General features: G+C 38.2%; 1 protein-coding gene across 1 annotated transcript in view; it reads left to right on the plus strand.

Annotated features, from left to right (window-relative positions):
• The window catches only part of IARS2 (isoleucyl-tRNA synthetase 2, mitochondrial), a 66491-nt gene that overhangs the window by 29150 nt on the left and 9847 nt on the right, over positions 1–27494 (plus strand). Inside the window, exons 10-15 of the mRNA XM_043568230.1 lie at positions 1461–1551; positions 2811–2962; positions 5035–5195; positions 14709–14811; positions 15654–15747; positions 25397–25505. Of these exons, the coding sequence (XP_043424165.1) occupies positions 1461–1551; positions 2811–2962; positions 5035–5195; positions 14709–14811; positions 15654–15747; positions 25397–25505 (710 nt within the window). The remainder of the gene's footprint in view (positions 1–1460; positions 1552–2810; positions 2963–5034; positions 5196–14708; positions 14812–15653; positions 15748–25396; positions 25506–27494) is intronic.

The following is a 27494-nucleotide window of genomic DNA, read 5'->3' on the forward strand; positions in this document are numbered from 1 at the left end:
GACGCTTAACCAACTAAGCCACCCAGGCGCCCCTGTTTTTCTTTTTTAAGATTGCATTGGCTGTTAGAGGTCTTAGGTATAGTTCCATACAAATTTTAATATTTTTTGTTCTACTGTGGAAAATGCTGTTGGTATTTTGATAGAGATTGCATTAAATCTGTAGATTGCTTTGAGGAGTATAGACATTTTAGCAATATTTGTTCTTCCAACCCATGAACATAGAATGTCTTTCCATTTTTTGGCATCATCTTGAATTTCTTTCATCACTGTTTTACAGTTTTTAGAGGACAGGTCTTTCACTTATGGTTAAGTTTATTCCTAAATAATTTATTATTTTTAGTACAATTTTAAATGGGATTGGTTTCTTAATTTCACTTTCTGCTGCTTCATCATTGGTGTATAGGAGTGCAACAGATTTCTGTACATTGATTTTGTATCCTGTGACTTTACTGCATTCATGTATCAGCTCTAGCAGTTTTTTGGTGGAGTCTTTAAGGTTTTATATATATAGTATCGTGTCATCTGCAAATAATGAGAGTTTTATTTCTTTCTTAGCAATTTGGATGCCTTTTATTTCTTTATGTTGTCTAATTGCTATGGTTAGGACTTCCAGTACTATGTTGAATAAAAGTGGTGGGAGTGGACTTCCTTGTCTTGTTCCTGACCTTAGGAGAAAAGCTCTCAGTTGCTCCCCATTGAGTGCATTGTTGGCTGTGAGTTTTTCGTATACAGGCTTTATTATGTTAAGGTATGTTTTCTTTACTACTTTACAGAGGGTTTTTATCGTGAATGGATGTTGTACTTTGTCAGATGCTTTTTCTGCATCTGTTGAAATGATCATAATGGTTTTTATCCTTTCTCTTGTTGATGTGACGCCATGTTGGTTGTTTTGTGAATCTTGCACCACACTTGCATACAGGAATAAATCTCAAATGATTACGGTGTGTGATTTTTTTAAAATGTATTATTAGATTCAGTTTGCTAATATTTTGTTGAGGATTTTACTTTTTTTTTTTTTTAATTAAACTTCAGGTATTTGTTTTAATAAGACATTGTGCCTTTTGGGGTGCCAGAGTGGTACAGTCTGTTAAGCGTCTGATTCTTCATTTTGGCTCAGGTCGTGATCTCACAGTTGTGAGATCAAGGCCCTGCGTCAGACTCTGCGTCAGACTTTTCTGCTGCGTGGAGCCTGCTTAAGATTCTCTTTCTCGCTCTCCCTCTGCTCCTCCCCTGCTTGTGTGCTTGTGCGCTTGTGCGCGCCCTGTGTCTCAAAAACAAAAAAGACATTTGCCTTTTGTGGTTTAAATGTGTAAATCCACAAATTTCTATTAACTAAGAAGTATCCAGATTTTCAGTGCAGTGAAAGACTGTACTGATATGTTTTATATAGATTGTTTTGCCGGGTATTGTCATAAGATAAAATATCTTGGTACTTTGTTGTTGAAAATAACCCTTTGTAGGATTGTTTAGTGGATGAAGATGGAGTTTTCACAGAAGTTGCAGGTCCTGAACTTGAAAACAAGGCTGTCCTTGAAGAGGGAACAGATGTGGGTGAGTATTGTATGTGTTATTGTGATAAATAGATACTTTCTGAAAAGCAGCCAGCAGTAAGCTTTGCTGGCTCTTCTCCCATCTTACACTCTCATTAGAAACAAAAATCTGAAATTGTATTTTATTTTACTGCATGGTTTAAAATGGAAGTTGGGACTTGTTCATCTTTTGCTTTAAAATTGTTCTGTTTAAGCAAAGCAGGGCAGTCAACAGGGAGTGGTGTTATTTTATGGCTATGGCTGTATTAGTTTTGTGGAGAAATAAAATCAAGCTTGAGGCTAGGTGCTGACCGTGTATCAGACACTACTGTTTTTCTAACCCTCTTGTAAATCACTGATCCCCTGTGCAGTGCTGTTTATGTACTATGATCTTCGGGGTCCTCCAGCCTTGACTTGTCTTTTTGACTTTTTATAGTTATAGACCCAAGGACCATGTACTGTTAAGACCTTTCTTCGCCCACACTAAGACCAAGGCTAATTAAACATGGTGTATTACTTTCCTAGAACTACTGTAACAAATTACCATAAATCTACCAGCTTAAAACAACAGAAATTTATTCTCACAGTTCCGGAGGCTAGAAGTCTGAAATCAGTGGTTTGGCAGGGCCTTGCTCCCTCTGAATGCTCTATGGAAGAATCCTTCCTTGTTTCTTCCTAGGTTCTGGTGGTTTCTGGTTATCCTTAGCTTTCCTTGGTATCACTCTAATCTTTGCCTCCGTTGTCTCAAGTCCTTTGCTCTTGTGTGTCTCTATCCTCCCCTCTTATTAGGACACTAGTCATTGGATTCAGGGCCTACTCTAATCCAATGTGACCTCATCTTAACTTGATTACATCTCCAAAGACCCTATTTCCAAATATGGTCACATTCACAAGTACTAAGGGTTAGGATGTGAACATATCATTTGGGGGGATAAATTCAACCCACTATAGCTGGTTTTTTTTGGATTCTTTGGAGACCATTTTAAGATTCATGATATGAAAGATTATGGCTACGAATTTCAAACGTAGAATTTTAGATATATCCTATTTATCTTTCCTTTGGAATGAAGAGCCATGGGAATGGCTTAATTTAGAGTCTACTTAAGGTTTTGTAGTCCCTGCTTTTTTTTTGCCAAGAGATTCCCAGATTATGCCTCTGTAGCTACTCTTACCAACTGGTACCTACTGGTTCAGATTAGTACTCCTTGGGAATTACAGAGCTATTAGGATTTTCATAGTACTTTTTAATTCTAATGTAAATTGTTATTGATTTTTTAAAAGTTATAAAGATGCTTCAGGCTTCAAAACATTTGTTGAAAGAGGAGAAATTGGTACACAGCTATCCCTATGACTGGAGGACTAAGAAACCAGTGGTTATTCGTGCCAGCAAGCAGTGGTTTGTAAATATCACGGATATCAAGGCTACAGCCAAGGTATACGAGACATCCTGTTGTGAGCATTGGGTTTTAATTCCCTCAGTATGAAAGAATTGCATGGGAGGTTGAAATAGGATTTGGGGAATAGAAGGGATTGCTGCTATTATGATTTGGTGATGTGATTTGGTTTCATAAAATTATAGTTTTAGATTTAGAAGGATCTTGGATTTCCATTCCTTCATTATACACGTGTGGCTTAAAGAGGTTAAGTGACATGCCCCAATTTCCTGCCCAGTATAGTGAAAGTAATATAGAGTTAGGACAGATGTGAGTTCAGGAGGTGGTTAGCCTCTCAGAACCTCAGTTTCCTCATCTATATAAAGTTGATAATAATGCCTACCTCGTGGGGTAAGTGAATGAGGGTTCCAGACCAGTGTCTAGCACATAGTAAACATTTCAGTAAAACTCTTTAAAAACTCTTTGCTTCCTTAAGATTGAAATTGCAGTCCATTCAAAAAATTGTTGCTTTGACTTAACAAAGACTTTAAAATGGGTATTCTAAATATTAATATATATTTGAGCTCCTTCATTCACCACATAGTATATGTATCTGTGTGTGTGTGTGTGTGTGTGTGTGTGTGTTGTAAACAACTTAATTCTGTTGAATGAAAGAGCTCAAATATATATTTGTTAGCCAGGCTGATAATGAAGATACTTTATGTTACTGCTTTCATCTTAACATATAACTGTAATCAGTTGGTTTATTTGTTGACTTGGCAATTTGAAGCCCTTGCCAAAGCCGGGCAAGCAGTTTACATTTTCTGTGTTTGTACAGAGTGGACAGCTATCGTACGGACTGTTTTATTGTTTGCATTCCTGTGAAGCCTGTTTTCCTTTGTCGTAAATGTTAAGTTTTGTAACTTGAGCTCTGCACAGATTTTTGATTGAAGAACATCTAAGTCTGATGCAGAATGCTGGAGCCTAGTGTTTTGTTTCGTTTCGGTTTTGATTCCTTCACAGATAACTTTCAGTTTCTCATTGCAGTAAAGGGATAATGTACTGCATGTTTCTCCTACCCAAATTCAACACTAATCACCTTCTGGCCAATTTTATTTTGTCTGCACCCCTCCTACCACCTTCCTTTCACTCTCCACCCATTGGATCATTGTGAAGCAAGTTTCAGGTCTTGTGTCTTCATAAATATTTCAGTATGTATTCCTGAAAGATAAAGACTATTTAAACATAATTCAAATGCCATTGTTGCCATCTCATAAAAGTAATAGTTATTGCTTAACAAAATCAAATATCCAGTCTGTATTCATATTTCTTGGATTTTCAAACCAAGGATGAATCAAATTGAATCGCATATGTTGCCATTCTTCCAGTAGGTTTTGAGGGAGGGGATTTCTTGTAGTTGAGGTGAAGTGAGGAAAATATTTAAATCGCTCTGCAGGCAGAAAAATGCTTAATTAATGGCTCGATTCTTAAAAATGAAGTTGACATATTTGTCCTTTCTTGAGATTATTACCAAACATTTTTCTTATATAACTCATCTTTTGGTAACTGCCAAATGAAATGAAATAAAAAACAACTTTTTGGGGGGCTGAAGGTAGAGGAAGTTCTTGCGAGAGAGCAAATAAATAGAAAGTGTGATTTTCAGAGTGTTTTCTGTGTTGTAAACCATAGTATGTGAAATTAGGTTATATTGCAGCCCTTGTTTATCAGCCTAAAACAGCAGCTTATTTTTTAAGTAAGTACTTAAAAATTATTGTTGCAGTCATGTTTGAATGTATTTTAACTGTGGTTTAACTAAGTATAATACTTCTACTAACCCTAGTATTACCAGTTTTGATCTAGGGTATTTGGAAATCAGTAGAAAATCTCTTGTCCCGTCCTCTAAAGGTGAAGTCTGTTCTCAGTGTTATTTATTAGATCCTTTGTGGCCTTCTTTTAACTTTGCTTCATTTACTCTGAAATCTGTTTTTTAGTTTAATTTTTGGGGTATGGGGAGGGAGACATGTAAATGACTATAAACATCCAAAATAAAGAGCTATGAGAATAAATAGTGGAAGTTGTAGAAAATATGTTCTGCTTACTCTCTCTGGATGTGATTTGTGCATCAATTACAGGAATTGTTAAAAAAAGTGAAATTTATTCCTGGATCAGCACTGAATGCCATGGTTGAAACGATGGACAGACGGCCGTATTGGTGTATATCAAGACAAAGAGTTTGGGGTGTTCCAATCCCTGTGTTTCATCACAAGACAAAAGATGAATTCTTGATCAACAGGTAGAACTCTTTCTGCATTTCTTTCAGCATTTTTTTTAAATGGAGACATTTTGTTTAAGTGTTCCTTATTTTGAGAAAGAGAGAGAGAGAGAGAGAGAGAGAGAGCTAACAAGCCGGGGAGGGGCAGAGAGAGAGGGAGAGACAGAATCCCAAGCAGGCCCCGCAGTGTCGTCACAAAGCCCCATGTGGGGCTCAGTTCCATGAACCGTGAGGTTGTGACTCAAGCCGAAATCAAGAGTCACATGCCCAACCATCCAGGCCACCCAGGTGCCCCAATTTTTCCCCGCATTTTAAAGTGAGCTGTGTTTTCTTCAAAAGTAGAAAATTAGTGGACTGTTGAAAACTGATATATGTTAAATCACATATTATAAAATAACAGTCTTTGGTGGGGAATAAAATATAATTTCACAAAGATCCTTTCATGTGGTTGAAATTTTAACAGCTACAGTTTTTCAGTATAGATACTTAGAAGCAGAGGCTCTGATACTTTTTCTGTGGGAATCCATGGTTTCTGACTGTGTGCCTAGCATTGTGCTAGAATCCAGTGTCAGGAATCCAAAGATGAACCGCGTTCAGGAGGGGACCCAAGTATGCAGTTTTTCTTTAGGAATCAGAGTCCCTCTCTTACTTCAGGCTACTGTTTCAATAGAAATGACATTGTATAATGATTTATAGATCCTTTAAAATTTAAGAAACTGTTACATAGTTAAAGGCACAAAATTAACGTTTATTTTAGTGATGATTACCTTCCCAACGGTTTCTTCTCTTTTCTTTAAGGTTTTTTCTTTTTTTTCTTTTGAGAAGATAATACATGGACACAGTCAACAATGCAGGGTAGAAAAACTTAAACAGTGGAAAGATTTTTTTCCTAATCCACACACTAGACTCTTCTCGAGGCAGTGTATAGACTGACATTGTCCCTGCTTTTCATGAGGGAACAGTCTGGCTAGTTTCTCTTCTAGTACATTAGGGAGGTTTTCGGTATTCAGTATAGCTTTTACTAACAGATGTGGACAGGGAGATAGTAATCATTCCTTTTAAGAATACATCCTAAGTTTTCCCTTTTTTTTGAGTAATTTTTTTAAATCTATTTATTTTGAGAGAGACGGAGACAGTGCGAGTGGGGGAGAGACAGGGAGAGAGAGAGACAGAGAATCCCAAGCAGGCTCTGGGCTGTCAGTGTGGAGCCTGACGTGGGGCTCGAACTCACAAACTGAGATCATGACCCAAGCCAAAACCAAGAGTTGGATGCTCAGCTGACTGAGCCACTCAGGCACCCCTGAGTAATTTGTTTTAATCTGGTTAATGGAAATTTTACTAAGTTATGTTTTAACATGAATGAGAAGTTTGAGCCCATTTTGATAAATATTTTCACATTTTATCATTTGAGGATCCAATGAGGTTTTTGAGGGCATGGAGGCCACTAAGTAATGATGGGGAGTTCGAGAGACTGTAGACGTAGAATTGCATGTTCCTACTTTGGGGTTCATCAGAATTTTTGTAAAAAGTTCCTAGTTTTCATCGTCAATGTTATCAGTATTTCTTTAGGTGGTCCTTTTATGAATGCATGTGTTTCAGGGTTTTTTTGAATGTTGATTAAAGTGGGTTTGTTTGTGTGTTTTAATCATCGATAGCCACATATTAGGTAGTTCTTAGTGTTTTTTGTGTAGAAGTTCTTTGTCAATTTGAAATATACATTCTGTCACTGTTTCATGGGGAACCTGACACCTTATGGCAACATGGCTCAGGGAAGAACTGCAGGTTCTGCCTTGGGCAAATATCGCCATAAAACAGCTCATTTGCTTTCTTCACAGAGGACGCGGCATTTGAGTAGGGCCTTGAGGATTAGGTAGGAAAGTATTTTGCAAGTGGAGGAATTAGCAGGAGCTGAGGGTGTGGAGCAGGGAAAGCATAGCACATGTATAGGAGCCATTATGGGACTGTCCGGTGTTGAGGGGGGTTTTAGAAAGTCAAGTGCTGAGAGAGGTTTGTGGGGGCAAATTGTAGTGAGTTTTGAATACTAGGTTAAGCAGTTTAAATTCTTAAATAGGCATGAGGAGTGAGAGTATATTTTAGGAAGAAAAGCTAGAGGTTGGAGGCCAGGAGGTCACTGTAAGACTTCGTCAGTATTATTACAGATTGGAGCCAAGGCTCTTTGGGCTAAATAGTGTTGCCCATGTTGTTCTTATAATTGAGAGCTTGGTCAGATGTAGACTGCTGATACCTTAATACCTTAAAGTTGACATAAGTTTACGCAGGTATTATTTAAAATTCCACACTGTACAGTTTTCTTTTAAGGAGTGTGTATAAGCCGTTGTCATTGTTCCTCGTTTCTTGGGGTTTTTTTAGTGTTTAGAGAACAAGATTTTTAGGGAATTTCCTTGAAGTGATGGAGGTGGACATATGTATACATTAGTAAGAAGAGGAAATTAGTTTATTTGACAATAATGACAATAAAACGGTACATAGGTCGATTGGTCACTAAGCCAGGTGAAATAAATGTGAGCTTTGTCAGAAAAACACAAGCAGATTTTCATCAGGTATTATTTATTTTCTGCTTACAGTCGATACATGCTTATGTTGCAGATTTTTTTCTGTGCATCTCCCATTGTGTTGCTTGCATCATATTAGTTGAGTTCTGATTTTGAAGTAGAAGAGATATACAGAATATTGGCCTACAGAAATGACAGACAGACTTAGCCAAATTGTCTGTCAGTTCATAGGTCATTTTCCTGTACACCATTTCTGAGTGATGACCCAAGATTAATCTTCCTCCACTGTTGGTTCCTTGGTGTGACATTGCACTTAATGTAAGAAGATAGATGTTAATTCTTAATTACTTACTTGTAAGTAATTTTTTTAAGACCGCGTGAAGGCTTATCTTTTTTCCTCCTTAATCAAGTCAGAATCAAGTGACCACGATTTTCTGTCTTTCTTGGATAGATCTTTCTATTGTAGTGAGTTGGTAATCATCAAAAGTAACAGCATCTCCACTGGACATTGGTACACAGTCCACATGGAGTTGCTGTTACACTTGATAACCCCAGTAAGCATACCAGAACATTCCTTCTGCTTTTCTGGACCAAAGTCTGTAAGTTCAAGTCTTAAGTATACTTGTTTCACAGAAGAAAATCTTGATTGATTCACATTGCTAATAAGGTTAGAGACTAGTAGATTTGAAACTCTGATGTTTAACTTGGATTTGAATTAATGTTCTCATCTGCACTTCATATTCACATTTGTATTTGCTCAAGATATAATTGCGTTTCTGACCTTAACATCATTGATTTTTCTGAATCTGTAATAGAATGCCATTATAATTTAGGTAGAAATCTACTCCCAGTTAATAAAGACAAATACTTTTTAACATAATACAAAGGTAACATTTAGAAGCATTTGCTACCTAGGAAGCAAAAGAAGTTGTTAAATTTTGTTTATTTCAGGGGCGCCTGGGTGGTTCAGTCCATTGAGCTTCCGACTTCAGCTCAGGTCATGATCTCACGGTTTGTGGGTTCGCGCCCCACGTTGGGCTGTGTGCTGACAGCTCAGAGCTTGGAGCCTGCTTCAGATTCTGGCTCTCCTTCTTTCTCCCCCTCCCCTGCTTGTGTTCTGTCTGTCTCTCTCTCTCTCTCTCTCTCTCTCTCTCTCAAAAATAAATAAACATTAAAAAAATTTTAAATTCAGTTTCAGATTATTGTATCAATTCACTATTAATACAATAATCTATGCATTTCGGAAATTTGGCCCTTGATTTCTAGAACCTATGAGAAATTTACTAGAAATAGTCAAGGAATTTACAGTTCACTTTGAGTGCTAGCTCTACCTCCCTCTTGCTCATATAACAATGACCATTTTGGTGAAAAAATTTTATAATCATTCAGTTAAAAAATTCTCCAAAATTGTTTCCTGTCACCTATAATACATAAGTGTAGGATTAAATTAAAAATAGAATCCATCCCCCCCTTCACATTTCACTGTGTTCTAGAATAAATTTATAAACTTAGTAAATAAATTAGAAACATTTAGCCTCTTACCTCATTCTTATTCCAGTAACTTGCAGAAGAAGAGTTGTCTTATAGGCCTTAATATTGTTCCTTTAATAAAGACAAAGCACAGGAGACAGTGGAATGACAGCAGGTTTCTTCCTTGCTTAGTAATCCTAATGCTGCTTAATTTCTGATAATGTGCTAAATAAGCCTTCAGCACAGTCGATATCAAAGTTCAGAATGATTGGATGGTGTTTCAGTTGCTCATACAACCTAGTGGATTTTCACTGGTTGAAACCTAAGGAGGGACACGTAATACATGTGTTTAGATAAGGCCCTTGCATAAAGTACAAAGTTTTATGATGGATTTATTGCTTTATGAAATGCAGCATTAAAATGGAAGCATATATTATGTAGTGATAAGTGGTTTCACCCACTTTTATCAACAGTAATTTATACTGATCTTTAGGTTATAAGTTAACCATGTGTTTGTGTTAAGTATAGGATATTATTAACACAAGGGAAGAATTCTTAAATTTCCAAAGACAGATTTTGACTTTTCCTTGTATTTTTTCCTGAAGAATATTCACTATCACTAAGATATGTTTATTGTTTTTAAAACAAAATTGTTTAAAATTGTCTTAAAAACTCATTGAAGCGTAATTTCAGTTTCATTATGAACAAATTATACTTCCAAAATATTTATCCTAAATAAGAAGATGAACATCTCTTATACGAAGACAGCTATATAAGGGTGTCTCATATAGTTGATAATAAAGAAACATGGTGATAGAAAGAAATAATCTAAATTGGTTTTGGAAGACTGAGTATACAGCCATTAAAAATGCTGGCTTAGCTCTTAATGGTCGCCTGGTTCCCTCTGAATGAAAATCCAATCCGTGCAGCCCACCAAGGACATTGGACTGTTCTAGGTTTTTGCTACAGTATTCTAGTGACAATGACCACCTTTAAGCACTAGTGTAGCATTCACTTGTTTTGTTTTGTTTCCAAGTTATCCTTCCAGATTTGGTTTGAACTAATGTTAAATCTATCTTTATTTTACAATCTAGGATAGTTAACCTCAAGTCTGTAGGTTGCCAGGGTAGGTTTATTTTTGTTGAAAATTGTGTTTTTAAAACTCTCTGCCACAGTTTTTTAAGATTATTCAGAGACTCAGAGTACAAATCAAGAGAAAGTTCTTACTTTGTGGTACCAAATCCATGCACTTAAATTCTGATTTGTTTGGATTGTGAGGGTGTTGTCTTTGACGTCTGTATTCTTATCATAAATTTTGTTCAGTTTTTATCCCCGAGCTCCAGAATTGTCTTTAGCGTCTTTTCCTGTTTTCAAAAATACATGTAATATAGTGTTGTAAGATCTCAAGACGGAACTGAGTTGCAGAGCATAATGCTTATTAAAGTATATTTGGTTCATGATATTCTTATATTTCATAATGTAGGGAAGCAAGTCTTGCTCTAAATACTAGTGAGATTTGCCCTATTATTGAGGCAGAGCTTCTTCTCTCCCTTTTTAAAACGTTTCATATTTGTGGGGAACCTGGGTGGCTTAGACTGTTAATCATCCAGCTTCGCTCAGGTCATGATCTCATGGCTCATGAGTTTGAGCCCCGCGTCAGGCTGTGTGCTGACAGCTCGGTTTCTGTGTCTCCCTCTCTCCGCCCCTCCCCTGCACACACATTGTGTGTGTGTGTGTGTGTGTGTGTGTGTGTGTGTGTGTGTCTCTCTGTCTCAAAAATAAAACATTAAAAGAGAAATAAAATAAAATGTTTCATATTTCTTTTGAATACATTGAAAAAATTATTCTTTGGTCCAGATTCATATGCATGTGTTATGAGGGAAAATATTGGTTTATTTTTTAAAAGTGTGTAGTTTTACTTATGACAGCTTTTTTGAAATTAGATTTTAAAAACTACTACTGGATTATTTTCATTAGTGTAGATGACATTGTGTGATTTTTTTCATTTTTAATAAGTATTAGGGAAACTAAAAGAAAAACAAAATCAAACTTTCCTCCTCACTGAAGCAAGAGGCTTATGAGTTTTTAAAAAAAGTATATTTGCAAATAAAGTGTATATAAAATGCTTCTTACACTGAAAAGTTAGATTATGTGAGCGAATTACTAATCTTTATAAGAAAATATAATAATTAAAACTATAATTTTAGACTAGAGATAGTTGAGTAAACTTGGGGGGACTTTACAGTTGTCTTAATAACTTGTCTGCTCCAAAATGGGAATCTTTATTGTTTGGTATTTTTAGTTATAGTTCTAAAGCCTCATTGAATTATCTATTTAGGGATATAAAAAAAGAACTTGTCGGTCACATTAGAGGTGAATTTGGTCTCCTAAAATGGATATGCGTCATCTATAATTGTAAGGTTCATATGGCCTTCTTTCTGACAGCTGTTCCCAGTGTTCACAGAAACTGAAGCTCAGAAAAATAATATGATGTATTCCTATCAGTATCTAATAATTCATGGGTAGAATCCGGTCTTTGGACTTGGTGTGTGTTCTGTCAGCACACTAATCTCCTAGGACTGCCCTGTTCCCTCACTTCATCTCCAGTTGAGGGTTTCATTACACATGGGTAATAAGACTCTTTGTTGCCTTTGCTTAGCAAGGCAAGAGAATAGGAGTGTGAATTCACAGGTACAGTGGTTGTCTTTGTAGATGAGTTAGAGAAGCTGAAGGGAGAAGTAAAAACAGAATCGAACCATGATTTAGGAGACAGTTTTAAGGCCTGGCATTACCGGTGTTACTTAGTTTAAAGGCTCATGACTTAAGGAACCCTGAGGCAGGGAACAGGGTTTATCTGTCAGGAGCTACTAAATATGTTTTTCTGTGAATCCAATTAGATAGTGCTTTAGGGTCGCCTGGGTGGCTCAGTCAGTTGAGCATCCAACTTTGGCTCAGGTCATAATCACGGTTCGGGAGTTCGAGTCCCGCGTCACGCTCTGTGCTGACAGCTCAGAGCTTGGAGCCTGTTTTGGATTCTGTGTCTCCTTCTCTCTCTGCCCCTCCCCCACTCACACTCTGTGTGTGTGTGTGTGTGTGTGTGTGTGTGTGTGAAAAATAAACTTTTAAAAAAAGTGCGTGTAAACTGCTTTGAAAAGTACAATGTGTGGTATATACATAAATGCTTTTATTTTAATATTAACCCTAATACGCTGTACCGTATTTCCTACGTTGATATGAAACTTGAACCATTTGCTTTTAGTTTTGTGTTATTTTTTAACCTATTTATTTCTAACAATTTTGAAACGGTTTTACTGTTTTATTTTACCATTTACCTAAAATTAGTCTAATAACATTGTAAAAGTAAGGAGTCAAAATGACACTCATGTTTAGAATCATTCTTTTTTATGACAATTTCAGAATTGGTATGAGCATCATGTCTACTATAGTTGGGTACGTGTAAATGTACTTCGCTAGTATCTCTTTAGAAAAATAACATTAGGTTGTTTAGGTTTTCTATTATAGTATGTTCATATTTTCTTAACTGTTAAAATGTTCTGTGCAAACTATATAAAAAAGTAATATGTAACTAAATATTGTCATATAACTAGGTATTGCACAAAGTTTTTATGGTCTCCTATCACAAAAGTTTATCTTTACTGTTAAAGTCCATCGAAAATGTATGACTAGAAGAAATATGGACTTGTGCCCGTTTTAACATTCTTGTTATTTGTAATTTCTTTAAAATAAATGCTGATAACATTATACTTTTTCAGTCTATCCTTCCTAGCATACCAACTTAGGTATTTGAAATTTCAATTTTTTGAGCCTATCTAAATAATTTATAATACCCATTTGATTTTTACTTTCATAATTTTTTAATAATTTAAAATAATTTAATAATTTTTTCATACACATCTGTGAATTTTCAGACCCAAAGAGGTAGATGATTTGCCCTTGCATAGTCATGATTAATAAGAATCAGATCCAGATTAAGAATGTAAAGCTTTTCAGGGCGTTGAGTTAAATTAAGGGGGATCGGTTCATTTGCTTCAGGACTTCTCAGGATCCTTAATATGTTAATTCACAGCGTAACTTACAAAGAGGGACACAGCATCAGAGTTGCCTAAATCTGTGTGATCACAGTGGACTGTTGCGTGGTATGTCTGTGTTAACTTTAGGAGTTTTCCGTGTACCCCAAAGATGGTTTGGGAAATGCTGGCCTAAGTATATTTCCCAAACAGTATTCTGAAACCTGTCCTTATGTGAACCAACCCGAGTGAGGAACGGGTCAGGAATATAAAACCTCATGACTTCAGGGCACCTGGGTGGCTCTGTGGTTAAGGTCCAAGTCTTGATTTTTGACTTCGGTCAGGATCTCACAGTTCACGTGTTTGAGTCCCGTGTTGGGCTCTGAACTGACAGCCTGGAGCCTGGAGCCTGCTTCAGATTCTGTCTCTGTCTCTGTCTCTCTCTCTCTCTCCCTCCCCCACTTGTGCGCTTGCTCTCTTTCAAAAATAAATAAATAAACATTAAACAATTTTAAAGAATGTAAAGCTTTTCCCGTTCACTAGTCTTTCCATTTCCATTGACTCTCATGGGCCTGTAGTTAATTCTTAGTTACTAAGAATTAGTAACTAATGGAATGTGGTGGAAATGAGCACAATTCAAAAGTTAGCTTTTGTATGTGTGTCTTAATCTGTAAATATTAATACAGATTTGTATTTTGGTGATAGGTTAACATAATTACTCTCTAAATTTACCTGACTTCACAAAATCAGTTTGAATAATAACTAACACTTATATAATACTTGTTAGTATGTGCCAGACGTTGTCCTAGGCATTTTATATATATAAGCTTAATTAATATCCTTAATAGCCATCTTGATGATATTATTATCCGCATTTTAAAAACAGATACAGAAATGTTACGTGCTGTAGCCAAGGTCACATTAGGTAATAAGTGGAAGAGCCAGGAATGGAACCAAAGCTGTCTAGTTCTAAGGTCCATGCTCTTAACCATTACATGTACTCTGACCCATGGAAAGCAACTAGAGGAAGTTGTAACGTCAATAAAGCTGTGATAATAAATTAAAAGTATGTTACTGCTGTGAGAAAATGTAGTATAAATTTTCCCGAGTTTAGTTTTCAAAGAATTTATAACTGTGTGTCTTCCCAAAGATATGGTCAATTTCATTTGATGTGCACTTACTGGCTTTTTACTGCATATTAGGCTCTGTGCTGCGTTTTTTGTGCATCATCTTACTTCGTTTACATGGCATTCTGAGGGAGGTATCTCGGATCGTACAGTGTAAGTTCCATTAGTGCAGGAATCTTATCTGTCTTGTCAACTGCTATATTTCCAGTTCCTAGGACAGTCTCTAAGATACTGGAGGTTCTCAATAAATATTTTTGAATAAAATATTCTGTGGATAGGGGAAAATAACTATTCTTTGTTTTTCTTTTTTTCTTTTAGCTGTTTCTTATTTTTTAAATGTTCACTATTACCCTCTGTAGTTAATTGAACAGTTCTGCCTTTTCCCACCTAAAACAGCCAAACCACAGAGCATGTTATTAAACTAGTGGAACAACATGGCAGCGATGTCTGGTGGACTCATCCCCCTGAGCAGCTTCTTCCTCAGGAAGTCTTATCTAAGGTAAATTTCTGTGTGTATTTAACAACCTTCGTGTGCATTGCATGACTTAATGAAAACACAAGGGATTCTTGAGCGTTAAAAAGTGTTTCTGTCATTGTGTAAAGTTGATGAGTTCATTTCACTATAAATCAGGAGCCAGTGCAGTTTGAGAGTGGACGTTTTTGCCTAGCCATAGAAGCTTGGTGTTTAATATAGCAGTGGAGTATGAGGGTTATTTGTTTACTTATTGAGGGCCAAGATTGATTTTTAGTGGGTTTAGTTGACTAAGCAGATGTAGGTGTTGACTATGAGAGAGCGGTGCCTAACTTGGTACATCGGGGCTTTGTAGGATCTGCATTGGAGTTGACTGATTCCATCACACATGAACAGAATCCAAGTTAGGAGATCATTTCAAGAAGTGAAAATACTTTATGTTAGTAAGTGTAGAATCAAGTGGCCACAACCACTTTCACATACAAATGAGGCAGTTGTACTCAATTGCAAAATACTTAGAAATGTTTGAAATTTCATTTTAAAATGTGAATTTAATGGTTGTAAGCATTTGATTCTCTTTTTTTTTTTTAAGTTGATTTATTTTGAGAGAGAGTGGGGGAGGGGCAGAGAGAGTGGGGGAGAGAATTCCAAGTAGGCTCCTTGCTGTGTCCGCGTAAAGCCCGAAGCGGGGCTTAGTCTCATGAACCGTGAGATCGTGACCTGAGCCAAAATCAAGAGTTGGCTACTTAACTAACTGAGCCACCCTGGCTCCCCATCCTTTTATTTTCTTAAGACTTTTTCTTTTTGCTTTTTTATTGTGTACATCGCTATCTTTGCATAATTAAAATGTTTTCACGTTATCTTACTAGGTTGGTGGTCCTGATGCCTTGGAGTATGTGCCTGGTCAGGATATCTTGGACATCTGGTTCGATAGTGGAACTTCATGGTCTTGTGTTCTTCCAGGTAATTTTAAATAATAGGTTATATACCAGTCAAGCAGTTTTGAAAATACATAAAAGTTACTCAGAAGAAATCTATAATCTGGGAGTATTTTTTTTCATTTGGAAGAAAATCTCCTGCCATGATACGATTTTAGATCTGGAAGGGCTCTTGGAGATCATTTAATCCAATGATGTCTAAATTTGTTTGTTTTTCCAAATGAAATTTTATATAGACCCACAATACATAAGGTAGATAAAAACGGACATTTCTTCCTCCTCTCAACCAGCTCTTCTTGACGCACTTAGCAACCCAAGGCATTAGCTCTGTAACATTTAGAAGTCATTGAAACGGTCTGACTCCCATCATTTTTCAGAAGAGGAAATGAGATTAGATTAGAGCCAAATTAGGTGATGGTTGCATAGCTTAGTTAGTCTCAGACCAGAAATCAGATACCCTGATCTCTGGTTCTTATTTTTCTTAGACGACCTTGTCATTTCACAGCTCTTGCCCCCTCCACACAGGCAGCTGACTAATGTTACACTCACTCACAGGGCACACTGTGAGAAGGGAGAGACCTGGTGGGCAGTAGCAGGGAGAAGTAGGAGAAGGCACACATTGGAGGTTGTGTGTAGCTGCTTAAGAGGGTATCCTTAAGCACACCGGGTGAACACCAGAGGGAAAACAAAGAGCAAAGCCCATCATCACCGTGAGGTCAAAGACAGGAACGAGGATGGATCAGATGCTTCTTCACATTGCTGCTAAGCGCCACCCTGGGCCCAAGAGATCCTGCTTTCTGGAGCGAGAGAATGTGGGAAAGTAACTTGTCTTTGCAGCTGGCCATTATTACGGGATTGAGAGGGATTGTCCCCAAGTGTGACTTGAGGTATCCTTTTGGTACTGGGCCTCACTGTTGAGAGGACGTACATCTGATTCCTGGTAGGTAAATATGATCATTTGTCCCCTTCTAGTAGCCTAGGAAATTAATCCATGTAAATTCATGTTTCCTCTATATTACAGCTAAAATACAAATAGTAATTCATAATGACTATGTATAAATTACATATTAATAAAATCTTTTACAGTTTTTAATAATTTTCAGAATTATTATTTCGTAAGTTTCTCCCACCACACCTAAGAGAAAATACTGCAAGTTCGATTACTTTGTTTCCCTCAATTATACTGAAAATATAGACCACTACATAAGGTAGGTGGAAGTAGTGTTATAAATAGGGAGAAGAGTTCCGTATCTCCTACCACAGTGGGGCAGCATCGTGAATTTCAGCAAAAGTGTGCCATGTGCAAAATCGTTTATATGATATATTTCAAAGTTCATTAACTTTTTTGGCCTTGGTACGAATGGCTGTCTTGAGCGTTGTTGCAGTTTAATTTCAGAAGTGGTTTCACATTACTCCACACAGCAAGGTCGTGTTCTACTTAGAGACCTTGTGAAACTGCGTGAAAGCTCGTTAAAACCCGTCTGTGCTGCTGCCAGTGGTGCTGATAAAAGTATAGTCACGTTCCTTCTAGTTGATGATGTTTTTAACTAAATACTTGGGAAAGAAATAGTTTCTTAAATGAAGTTAGTGGTAGAATTACACCTAAGCGGTAGGTGTCATATTTAGATAATTAATTCGAAGAAGGAGAACTGATTTGTCATTTAAACTTGTATGTTGCCTGCATAGAGGCCGCCAGAACTTAAATAAGCTACCTTCACAGATAAATGCACAAGACTAATTTTAGACTGTAATTTCTCCTTTTTCACTGAGCTGTCATATTCCTCCTCCTCTTCCTCTAAATCAGTCAAACATGGTGTCAGGTTAGTCAAAGAATTAGATCAGTTGGCTTATATTTTATCCTATTTACCTCTGAGCTTTTATTCTTTTTGATAAGAAAATTTTCAAAAGACAGGGAGAAAGAATGAAGTGGGAAAGAGCCAAGATATAGTGAATTCACGGTTTGAAAATCCATAAAACAAACTTTCCTTAAAAGAGAGAAAGAACAAGAGGGAGAAGTCTTTTTTGAGAAGGGTATTTTACTTTCCATTCTCAAATGCTTACATTAATTCTAATAAATGATTCAACGCCTGCGTATTTCCCTCAGAGTACGTTACTGCAAACTAAAATCAACTTACTTTTGAGTTTAATTGAGCTACTTAGTCTTCATCAGTACCTGTTGATGTTTAACAAGATGAATTTGGTGATTATGGCATACATGACTGGTTTTACTTTTTGTTGACACGTTTTACAACAGTGAAAGATTTGGCTTAAGAATTTGAACACCAGGTCAGGTACCTCTTTGATTGTGAGTTCAAGGTCAATAGTACTTAAACTGAAACCCGAACGCTTTCTGAAAGGGAATGGCGTTTTTAAGTGAATCATTTCTAAAACATTCTTTAAACATTTACCGAAGGCATTAATTTTTGCAGTGGTTTAAAAGTAATGTTTTCAAAAATTTTAAGTAAATTCTATTTTTTAGAACAGTTTTAGCAGAAATTACAGAGATCCCATACACTGTGCCTCCATTTCCCCATAACCTCCCCTGCCTTCAACTCACACTACGGTGGTGTATTTGTTACTATTGATGGACCTACATTGACAAATCATGATCACCCACAGTCCATAGTTAGGATTCACTCTTGGTGTTGTGCGCTCTGTGGGTTTTGGTAAATGTATAACAACATGTATCCACCATTGTAGTATCACACAGAACAGTTTTACTAAATTTTACTGAATTTTACTAAAATTTTACTAAAAATTTGCTCCATCTGTTCATCCCTTCTTCCCAGCTGACCCTGGCAACCACTGATCTTTGTACTCTCCATAGTTTTGCCTTTCCAGAATGTCATATAGTTGGAGTCACACAGTATGTAGCTTTTCGGATTGGCTTCTTTTACTTAACATGTATCCATGGTCCCTTCGTGTCTTTTCCTGGCTTGATAGCTCATTTCTTTGTAGTGCTAAGTAATGTTCCCTCGTCTGCATGTGCCATATCTTATTTATCTTCACCTATCAAGGAATTAGTGTTTTAAAATACTTATTCTACTTCATTTGTTTGTTTTTTTTAACAAATAAAGAGAAATAAATAGAAAAAAGATCATTTTTTTGAAAGAGAAACTATTATTTACAGTTTAGATTTACAAAGCCTTTTTTAAAGGATTACCCTATTAAGAACATAGATGATAGTTTACAAATAGCCTAATTTTTAAAATTGATAATTATATCCTAACATTTTTGACAAATTACTCTTGGCTTAAATTATTTTACGTTGGTTAAGCAGTAGTTGTGACAAATATGTTTTGTGCTAGTTCTATACCTTGCCTTCTTAAATACAATATAATCTTGCTCAAACTTTATCAGTTCAGCTAAGTTAAACAAATTTAGTAATGAAATTATAGACTACTCAATTTTTTGGCTGATTTTGCTTTGAGAGTTTTTTTTAACGCCGTAATTAGTTTATTCTTTATTTACTACCATGCCTAAATCATAATCTTAGAGGTACTGAATAGTTTATGATTTTTATAATTTTCCTAAGAAAGAAAGTTACTGTAACAGAAATATTAGCCTTTTGCCACATGGTTGATTGCGACTTTTCCTGGAGTATTACAACACCCAGGTTTATTTCTAGTTTTTTCTTTTACTAGAAGGTCTATTGAGGGAAGAAAAAGAGGAAAGAAGATTAAAAAATAGGCAGAAAAAGTTGGCACCGTTGCTCCCTCTTGTGCACTGCTGTTGGAATGTAATCTGTCACAGGTGGACCGGAAAGGATTTTTGCATTATGCCTCAGAAGCTTTGGAGTGGTTTTCTGTCGTTTGACCAAAAAGTTCTATTTATGGGCATCTCTCCTGTCCAAGTGGTCAGATGTGGGGCTCCTGGATGCCTCAGTTATTTAAGTGTCTGGCTCTTGGTTTCAGCTCAGGTCATGAGCTTACGCACTGCTCACTCACTGCAGTTTGTCAGTTCGAGCCCCGCATCGGGCTCTGTGCTGACAATGCTGAACCTGCTTGGGGTTCTCTCCCTCTCCCCCTCCCCTGCTCACACACCTGCACTCTCTCAAGTGATCAAATCTGGATGAAGAACTGTGTGTGAGGATATTCATTACGGTGTTCGTTCTTTCTTTCTTTCTTTCTTTCTTTCTTTCTTTCTTTCTTTCTTTCTTTCTTTTTTTACAATGCTATTTTAATAGTACGTGATTTGGCACAGTAATTCATTGTCTATGTGTAGAAAAATTACTAAAGCAATATGGTATACATTCATACATCAGAATCATATGCAGCCATTAAGTAATGTTTTTGAAAAATAATTGAGGGTATGGGTATTATCTAAGGGCATGCTAAATTTGAAAAAGTACAGAATACAAAATAAAAGGATATAGGCAAATACCGTGATTTGCTAACAACTCATGGAAATGTTGAGCACAGACAAAAGACTGGGAAGAGATGCGCTGTAATGAAATGGTTATCTCTAGGTAGTGGGATAGAGGTGATTTTATTTTGTTTTAACTTCCCAGTGGTTTACAGATTTCTTAAAGTGAGAATGTACATTTGCTAGGAAAAACAACCATTACTAAAAATAAACTTACTAAAATAGGGAATAGTCCCAATAATTCATCATATGTGGTTGTAGCTGTACACTAATTCCAGAGTATTCCAGCACCTTAGTTTGACAGATCTTCATATTTCTTACCGTTTAAGACTGAGCTTATCTTTGTTTCTAAAGTTCCTACAAGCTTTATTGTTTTCATTTCTTGTCCAGAGCTCTGCTACGCCCAAACACCCCACTACCCCGTCCATCTTTTCCCACTGGTTTCATACACCACCTTGAAAGGCTCTGGCTTGCAGAAGTTTTCTGGGGTTACACTTCCTTTTCTAGGATGGTATTTTGCTTCCTTCCCAGTTCCAGCAATTCAGTATCTATATGAGCATGGAAAAGGCATTGAGACTTGACCCCTGCTAAGTATGAGCTGTTTTGTTGTGCTGTGATTAGTAGGCTGATGTCCTCCTATTTTAGAGCGTTGCAACATATATTTCTAGGACAGAATCAGAGACCACGTATTTTTAAAATAGTTTAGGATAACGATACTTTCACAAGCATTCTTGTATATAAAAATGATTTGAAAAAATACACCTTTCTTAATTTTCCATCAGGAAATGTCAGTGCCCTTTGTGATAAATCTTTGTAATAATTAACGTTTACTGATAATGTGCTGTGTACGCAGCATGTCCTATTGCTTCTTTAATCTCTCTTACAGCCTCGTAAGGTAAATACATTTGGGGTTGTCCTCATCTTAGTAAAGACCTGGGCACGTGGGAAGGTTAAGCTCTGACCCCACACCTGGTGCGTCCCACACACAGGACTGGGACTCCGGCAGCCTCAGTGCCGCCCCCGTGCAGTCAGATTGCTGGTGTCCTGACGACTGTAAGTCTTTGGGCAGCAGCCAGCTTTTTAGACTTTTAGGGCAAAGGTTTTAGAGATTATTTAAACCCCTTATTTGAGTGGTGTGTTAATCAAGGCTCAGAAGCAGTGTTTGCAGTAAGGTGACAGAACTTCCGTTTGATGCCCGGTTACTGTCAGTGATTGAGCTTTCAGAGAGGAAGAGGATTTAGTGATTCTTTCTGTTCTTTCCTTCCTTCCTTCCTTCAGGAAAAGATTTCCACTAGCATTCTGTTATCAATCATCTCCTTGATTACTGCCACATCCCCAAAGTGGTCAGCAGTAGGAGGTTAACATCTTGGGTGGAAGAGGATTTATAAAAGTTTAGGGTTACAGGGGTGCCAGGGTGGCTCAGTAGGTTAAGCAGCCGACTTCAGCTCAGGTCATGATCTCACAGCTTGAAGGCTCGTGAGTTCGAGCCCCACTTCGGGTTCTGTGCTGACAGCTCGGAGCCTGGAGCCTGCTTCGGATTCTGTGTCTCCCTCTCTCTCTGCCCCTCCCGTGCTCACGCCCTGTCTGTGTGTGTCTCTCTCTCTCAAAAATAAACATTAAAAAAAGATTTAAAAAAGAAGGTTAGGGTTACAAATGGCTACAGGTCAGTAGAGGGAGAAGAAAAGTAGGTTGTAGATGTAGCATTCTAGATGTTGAGGCTAAAACATTTTGTTCTTACTGCATATGCATTTGTCTTCTTACCCTCTTAGACTTTCCTGGCTGCGGAGACTAGGCTGAAGTGCAGTTTTGCCATGATAACAACTAGCACAATTATTTCTTATTTAACATAAAGTTCACCCCCTAACTGTCAGCTCCAAGAAGACAGATGCCAGACTTCTTTGCATTTTCTGCCCCAGGACCTAGTACATACAGTGCCTGTCCGGTGATAAGTGCTCAGAAATGTTGAATGAATGGAACTGGCTTGATTTAATTATTTTAATTTTGTCTCCCACCTCCCCCAGACCCGCATTGTCACATAAGGATTATAACCCCGAATCCTCAATATTAGGGCATAAGGACCGATCTTCATTTCACAAGTAGAAGGGGCTTTTAAAGTTGTGAGTTTAGATTTAAAATATGGGAATAATCTTTCCCAAAGACCTCATGTTCTTTTTTTTATTTTTTATTTTTTATTTTTTTATTAAAAAAAATTTTTTTTAACATTTATTTGTTATTGAGAAACAGAGAGACAGAGCCCGAGCAGGGGAGGGGCAGAGAGAGGGAGACACAGAATCTGAAGCAGGCTCCAGGCTCTGAGCTGTCAGCACAGAGCCCAGCGTGGGGCTTGAACCTACAAACTGAGAGATCATGACCCGAGCCCAAGTCTCAGCTCAACCGACCGAGCCACCAGGCGCCCCTCATATTCTTTAAAAAAAAAAAAATAAATAAATAACATTTTATTCTGAAAAGTCACAGAGCAGTGTAAGGAAGTAGCATCTCCCCTTCATCTAGATCTTCCAAAGTTAGCATTTTACTGTGTTTGCTTTATATATTTTTTCCCTATGGCTATGTATATACAGTTTTTTCTGTACCATTTAAGGGTAAGTTGCAGACTTGATGCTGTTTTATCCCTAAATTTTTCGGCGTATGTTTTCTAAAAACATGGACAGTCTCTTATATCACCAATATGAGTATCAAACTCAGGAAATGACCCTGATTCCATCCTGTCACCATCCTGTCACCATCCTGTCACCTATCTACAGACCTTATTCACATTTCACCCAGTGACGCCCTTTCTCGGGAAGGAGGGAAAATAAGTGTCCTAGGGTCTAAGACCATACGTGGCATGGGTGTCACGTCGCTTTAGTCTTACTTTGATCTTGTCTTTCATGCCCTTGACGTACATGCATGTACAGGTTATTTTGTCGATGGCCCCTCATTTTGAGTTTGTGTAATGCGTTCTCATGATGTGGTTTAGACTATGCGTTTTGGGCAGGAATATCACGGAAGAGACACTGTGTCCTTTTCCACATCGTAACAGAAGTCACACAGTGACTTACCAGTGATGTTGAACTTTGGTCACTTGGAAGTGGTGTCTGCTTGTTTTCTCCATTACGGTGACTTCTTACCCCCATGTCGCCAGAGGGGTTATTACGTTAGGAAGTGTCTTGTCGAGAGACACTTGACAACTATGGAAATACCCTGTGTTCTCACCAAATTTTCACCCTTGATGAGTCTTGACTGAAATGATTGTTACTTATGATGTTTTCCAAATGGTCTTTTATCTTAGATTGTTAACTCCTGAATTAACTGGTTAACTGTTGAATGCTGAAGTAGCCCTGAAGCTTGCTTATGTATATGTCCTAACAAATTTGAGACTAAGTTGTTCATAGAGCATTTTTTCTCCTTTTTTTTTATTTTTAAAAAAATTTTTTTAAACATTTATTTATTATTGAGAGACAGAGAGACACAGAGCGTGAGCAGGGTAGGGGTAGAGAGAGGGGAGACATAGAATCCTAAGTAGGCTCCAGGCTCCGAGCTGTCAGCACAGAGCACGACACGGGGCTCGAACTCACAAACCGCAAGATCATGACCTGAGCCGAAGTCATTGGCCCAACCAACTGAGCCACCCAGGGGCCCCACATTTTTTCTCCTTTTACTACATCTTCTTTTAAAAGACTTTATTTTTTTTAAAGAACCATTTTAGGTTTATAGCAAAATTAAGAAGAGGGGAGCCTGGGTGGCTCAGTCAGTTAGGTGTCCAACTTCAACTTCAGCTCCGGTCATGATCTCACAGTCCGTGAGTTCAAGCCCTACACTGGGCTCCGTGCTGACAGTGCAGAGCCCACTTTGGATCCTCTGCCTCCCTTTCTCTCTGCCCCTCCCCAGCGCATATTCTCTCTCTCTCTTTCTCTGTCTCTCTCTGTCTCTCTCAAAAATAATAAACACTCAAGGGCATCTGTGTGGCTCAGTCAGTCAAATGACCTACTCTTGGTTTCAGCTCAAGTCATGATCTCACGCCTCGTGAGTTTAAGCCCCACGTTGGGATGTGTGCTGACAGTGTGGAGCCTGCTTGGGACTCTCTCTCTCTCCCTCTCTCTCTGTTCCTCCCCTGTTCCTCCCCTGTTTGCATGCTCTCTCTCTCTGTCTCAAAATAAGTATTTAAAAAATTAAGAAGAAGGTGTAGAGATTTTCCGTATACCTCCTGCCCCCACAAATGCATAGCCTCTCTTATTATCAGTATCCTCCACCAGAGTGGGACAGTTGTTACGGTAGATGAGCCTACAGCGTCACATCATGACCACCCAAAGTCCGTAGTTTACGTTATGGTCCACTGTTGGTGTTGTACATATTATAGGTTTGGACAAAGGTATAATGGACATGTATCCATCATTATAGTATCACATAGAGTATTTTCACTGCCCTAAAAATCCTCTGTGCTCTGCCATTCATCCCTCCTACCCCAGCCCCTCATCGCTCACCCCAACCCCTGCCTCACATGGCTTTTTAATAGGTGGTCCATCTTTGACTGGGTCATTGTCAAATTAGAAGTTTATAACTTGCCCTTTTTAAAAGATTCTTTTTTCTGATTTGTTTAATTTCTTGGTTAAATGTACTCCAGTGCCAGACTGTCTAGATTCAGGATCCCTCTCTACCGCTTACTGTCCCATAAATTTGGACGAGTTCTAAAACATCTCAGTGATTCACCTTCCTCATCTGTGAAATGGGATGATGATAATACCTACCGTATAGAGTTACTGTGAGAATCAAATGAATTAACATAAAGCTAGATGCTCATTTTCATAAGAGACAACTGAAAACATTGATACTGGTAATTATTAGTCACTATCCTTTTTTTAATTTTTTAAATCTATCTTTATTATTTTTAAGAGAGAAAGAAGAGCCTGAGTGGGGGAGGAGCAGAGAGAAGGGGGCCAGAGGGTCTGAAGCAGCTCTGCACTGACACCAGAGAGCCCGATGTGGGGCTCGAACCCACAAACTGCAAGGTCGTGACCTGAGCTGAAGTTAGAGGTGCAACTGACTGAGCCACACGGGCGTCCCAGTCAGTCCCTAACTTAGGTAGTGTTTTAGTTACTTCTAGTTTAGGAGATCATACTCCCAACGTTTATTCTGTTTCTCTTGATTAATAAATGGGCAGCGAGAGGGTAATAGCTCCAGTGACTGGCAGCATGACGCATGAAATAAATGACGTGATTGCTTTTATTATGTTAACACTTCGATGCATATTTATTTTCATTTTCCCATTTTAATTAACTTAAATTTCTCTGTTCTTTAATATTTATTTTGAGGTACTGACCAAAGAGCAGATTTGTACTTGGAAGGAAAAGACCAGCTTGGTGGTTGGTTTCAGTCTTCTTTATTAACAAGTGTGGCAACAAGGAAAAAAGCACCTTTTAAGTAAGTGTTCAAGCTGAGCTAAAGGTGTCCTCACTCCGTGAGGACCTGTGCGGCGCCCTGGCCGGTGCCAAGCCCCGTGCCGAGCACTTATCCCGGCAGAACTCGCTGTGTTGCGCTTTGCAGATGCTGCATTTTTTTTTACAAATTGAAGGCTCAGGACCTCAGTGGAGGAAGTGCCTGCAGACGTGGTGGAAACGGCAGGAGAAGCAGAGTCCCAAGTGGAGCCTGGAGACGGGACCGAATCGTGCAGTCTCGTGACACAGCTTTCACAGTGAGGAGCCACTTCTTACGGACGAACAGAGAAGGTGGTTTCTTGAGATGGAATCTACTCCTGGCCAAGAGGCTGTGCAGATGGTTGGAAAGGACAGTGAAGGATTTGGAGTATCACATGAATTTAGTTGTAAAGCAGTGGCAGGGTTGGAGGGCCTTGGCTCAGTTTCGAAAGGAGTTGTTCTCTGGGTAAAACGGTGTAAGACAGCATCGCGTGCCCAGAGAAGTGGTGTGTGAAAGGCAGGGTCAGGCAGTGTGCCCGACTTCACTGTTGTCTTTAAGAAACTGCCACAGCCACCCTCGCTGTCAGCAACCTCCACCTTGACCGGTCAGCAGCCATCAGCATCGAGGCAAGACCTCCCCCCGACAAGAACATTGCAGTTTGCTAAAAGCTCAGGTGATAGTTAGCGTTTTTTAGCAATAAAGTATTTTTTACTTAAGACATGTACATAGTTTTTTTAGACATAATGCTTTCGCACACTTCATAGAATACAGTAGTGTAGACATAACTTTTATATGCACTTGATCGCAGTGGTCTGGAGCCAAATCTGCAATATCTCCGAGTTATGCCTGGATATGATAAAGCACCTCCTTTATTAGCTTAGTCTCTTATTTCATGAGAAATGAGTTTGAAGTTAAAAAAAAAACAAACAGCAATACAGAGAAGTCTTGTCACTGACACAGACTGGTAATTCCCACAAGAGGTAAAGTCAGCATCGACTGGAGGAGTGGGGAAATTTCCGAAGAGCTAGATCTTGAAATATGGGAAGACTTGACGTGGAGGATGGTACTCTGCGATGCTTGAAGACGGCCTGAGGTCACATCTCCTTGTATCTGTAATGTCCACAAGTGGCTAATTAACTGAAACATTCTTGTTTTGTTAAATTAGGTATTAAGTTACAGATAATTGGTTTTCCTTATTCAAGTGTGTGGATAGAGAATCGGAAAAATTTTTGAATAGCTTAAGATTTTTACTATCTTACAACGAAAACCCATCCCAGAACAATTTACATGTGTAGGTTTCTTGTATAACCTGCTTTTATTTGATTGATTGATTGATTGATTAAAGATTGTAGTGGTTTTTTTTTTGAGTAATTTCTACCCCCAACACGGGGCTTGAACCTACAACCCTGAGATCGAGTTGCATGCTCCACTGACTGAGCCGGCCAGACACTACTATAACCTGCTGTTAGAAGCCAGTAGTAGTTTTCTCACGTTGTCTTTTTGAAAATATTTTGAGGTGATAATCTGTTCTTTTTAAGACATAACAATACATAATAATAAGACATTTTTCCTGGTTGGTTTTAATGACCAAAATGAAAACATCATAGATGCTCAGGAAATATTTGTATAGTGAATGTAAACATCAAAATTTTTCTAGGTATGGGGCGCCTGGGTGGCTCAGTCGGTTGAGCATCCACCTCTTGATTTTGGCTCAGGTCATGATCCCACGGTCATGAGACCAAGCCCTGTGTCGGGCTCTGTGCTGAGTGTGGAGCCTGCTTGGGATTTGCTCTCGCCCTCGCTCTCGCTCTCCCTCTGCCCCTCTCCCCTGCTTGCTGGTGCTTTCTCTCTCTCTCTCTCTCTCTCTCTCTCTCTCTCTCTCTCTCTCAAAAAAGTAATTTCTGTGTATAAGTAGAGAGCTTATTATCTAACAGTCATCACAAATAAGCAGCTGAGAATTAGGCTTTCAAGAAAAGCTTTCATGCATAATCTGTC

This window comes from Prionailurus bengalensis, chromosome E4 (genome assembly GCF_016509475.1).
Source record: "Prionailurus bengalensis isolate Pbe53 chromosome E4, Fcat_Pben_1.1_paternal_pri, whole genome shotgun sequence".
NCBI classification, from domain to species: Eukaryota; Metazoa; Chordata; class Mammalia; order Carnivora; family Felidae; genus Prionailurus; species Prionailurus bengalensis.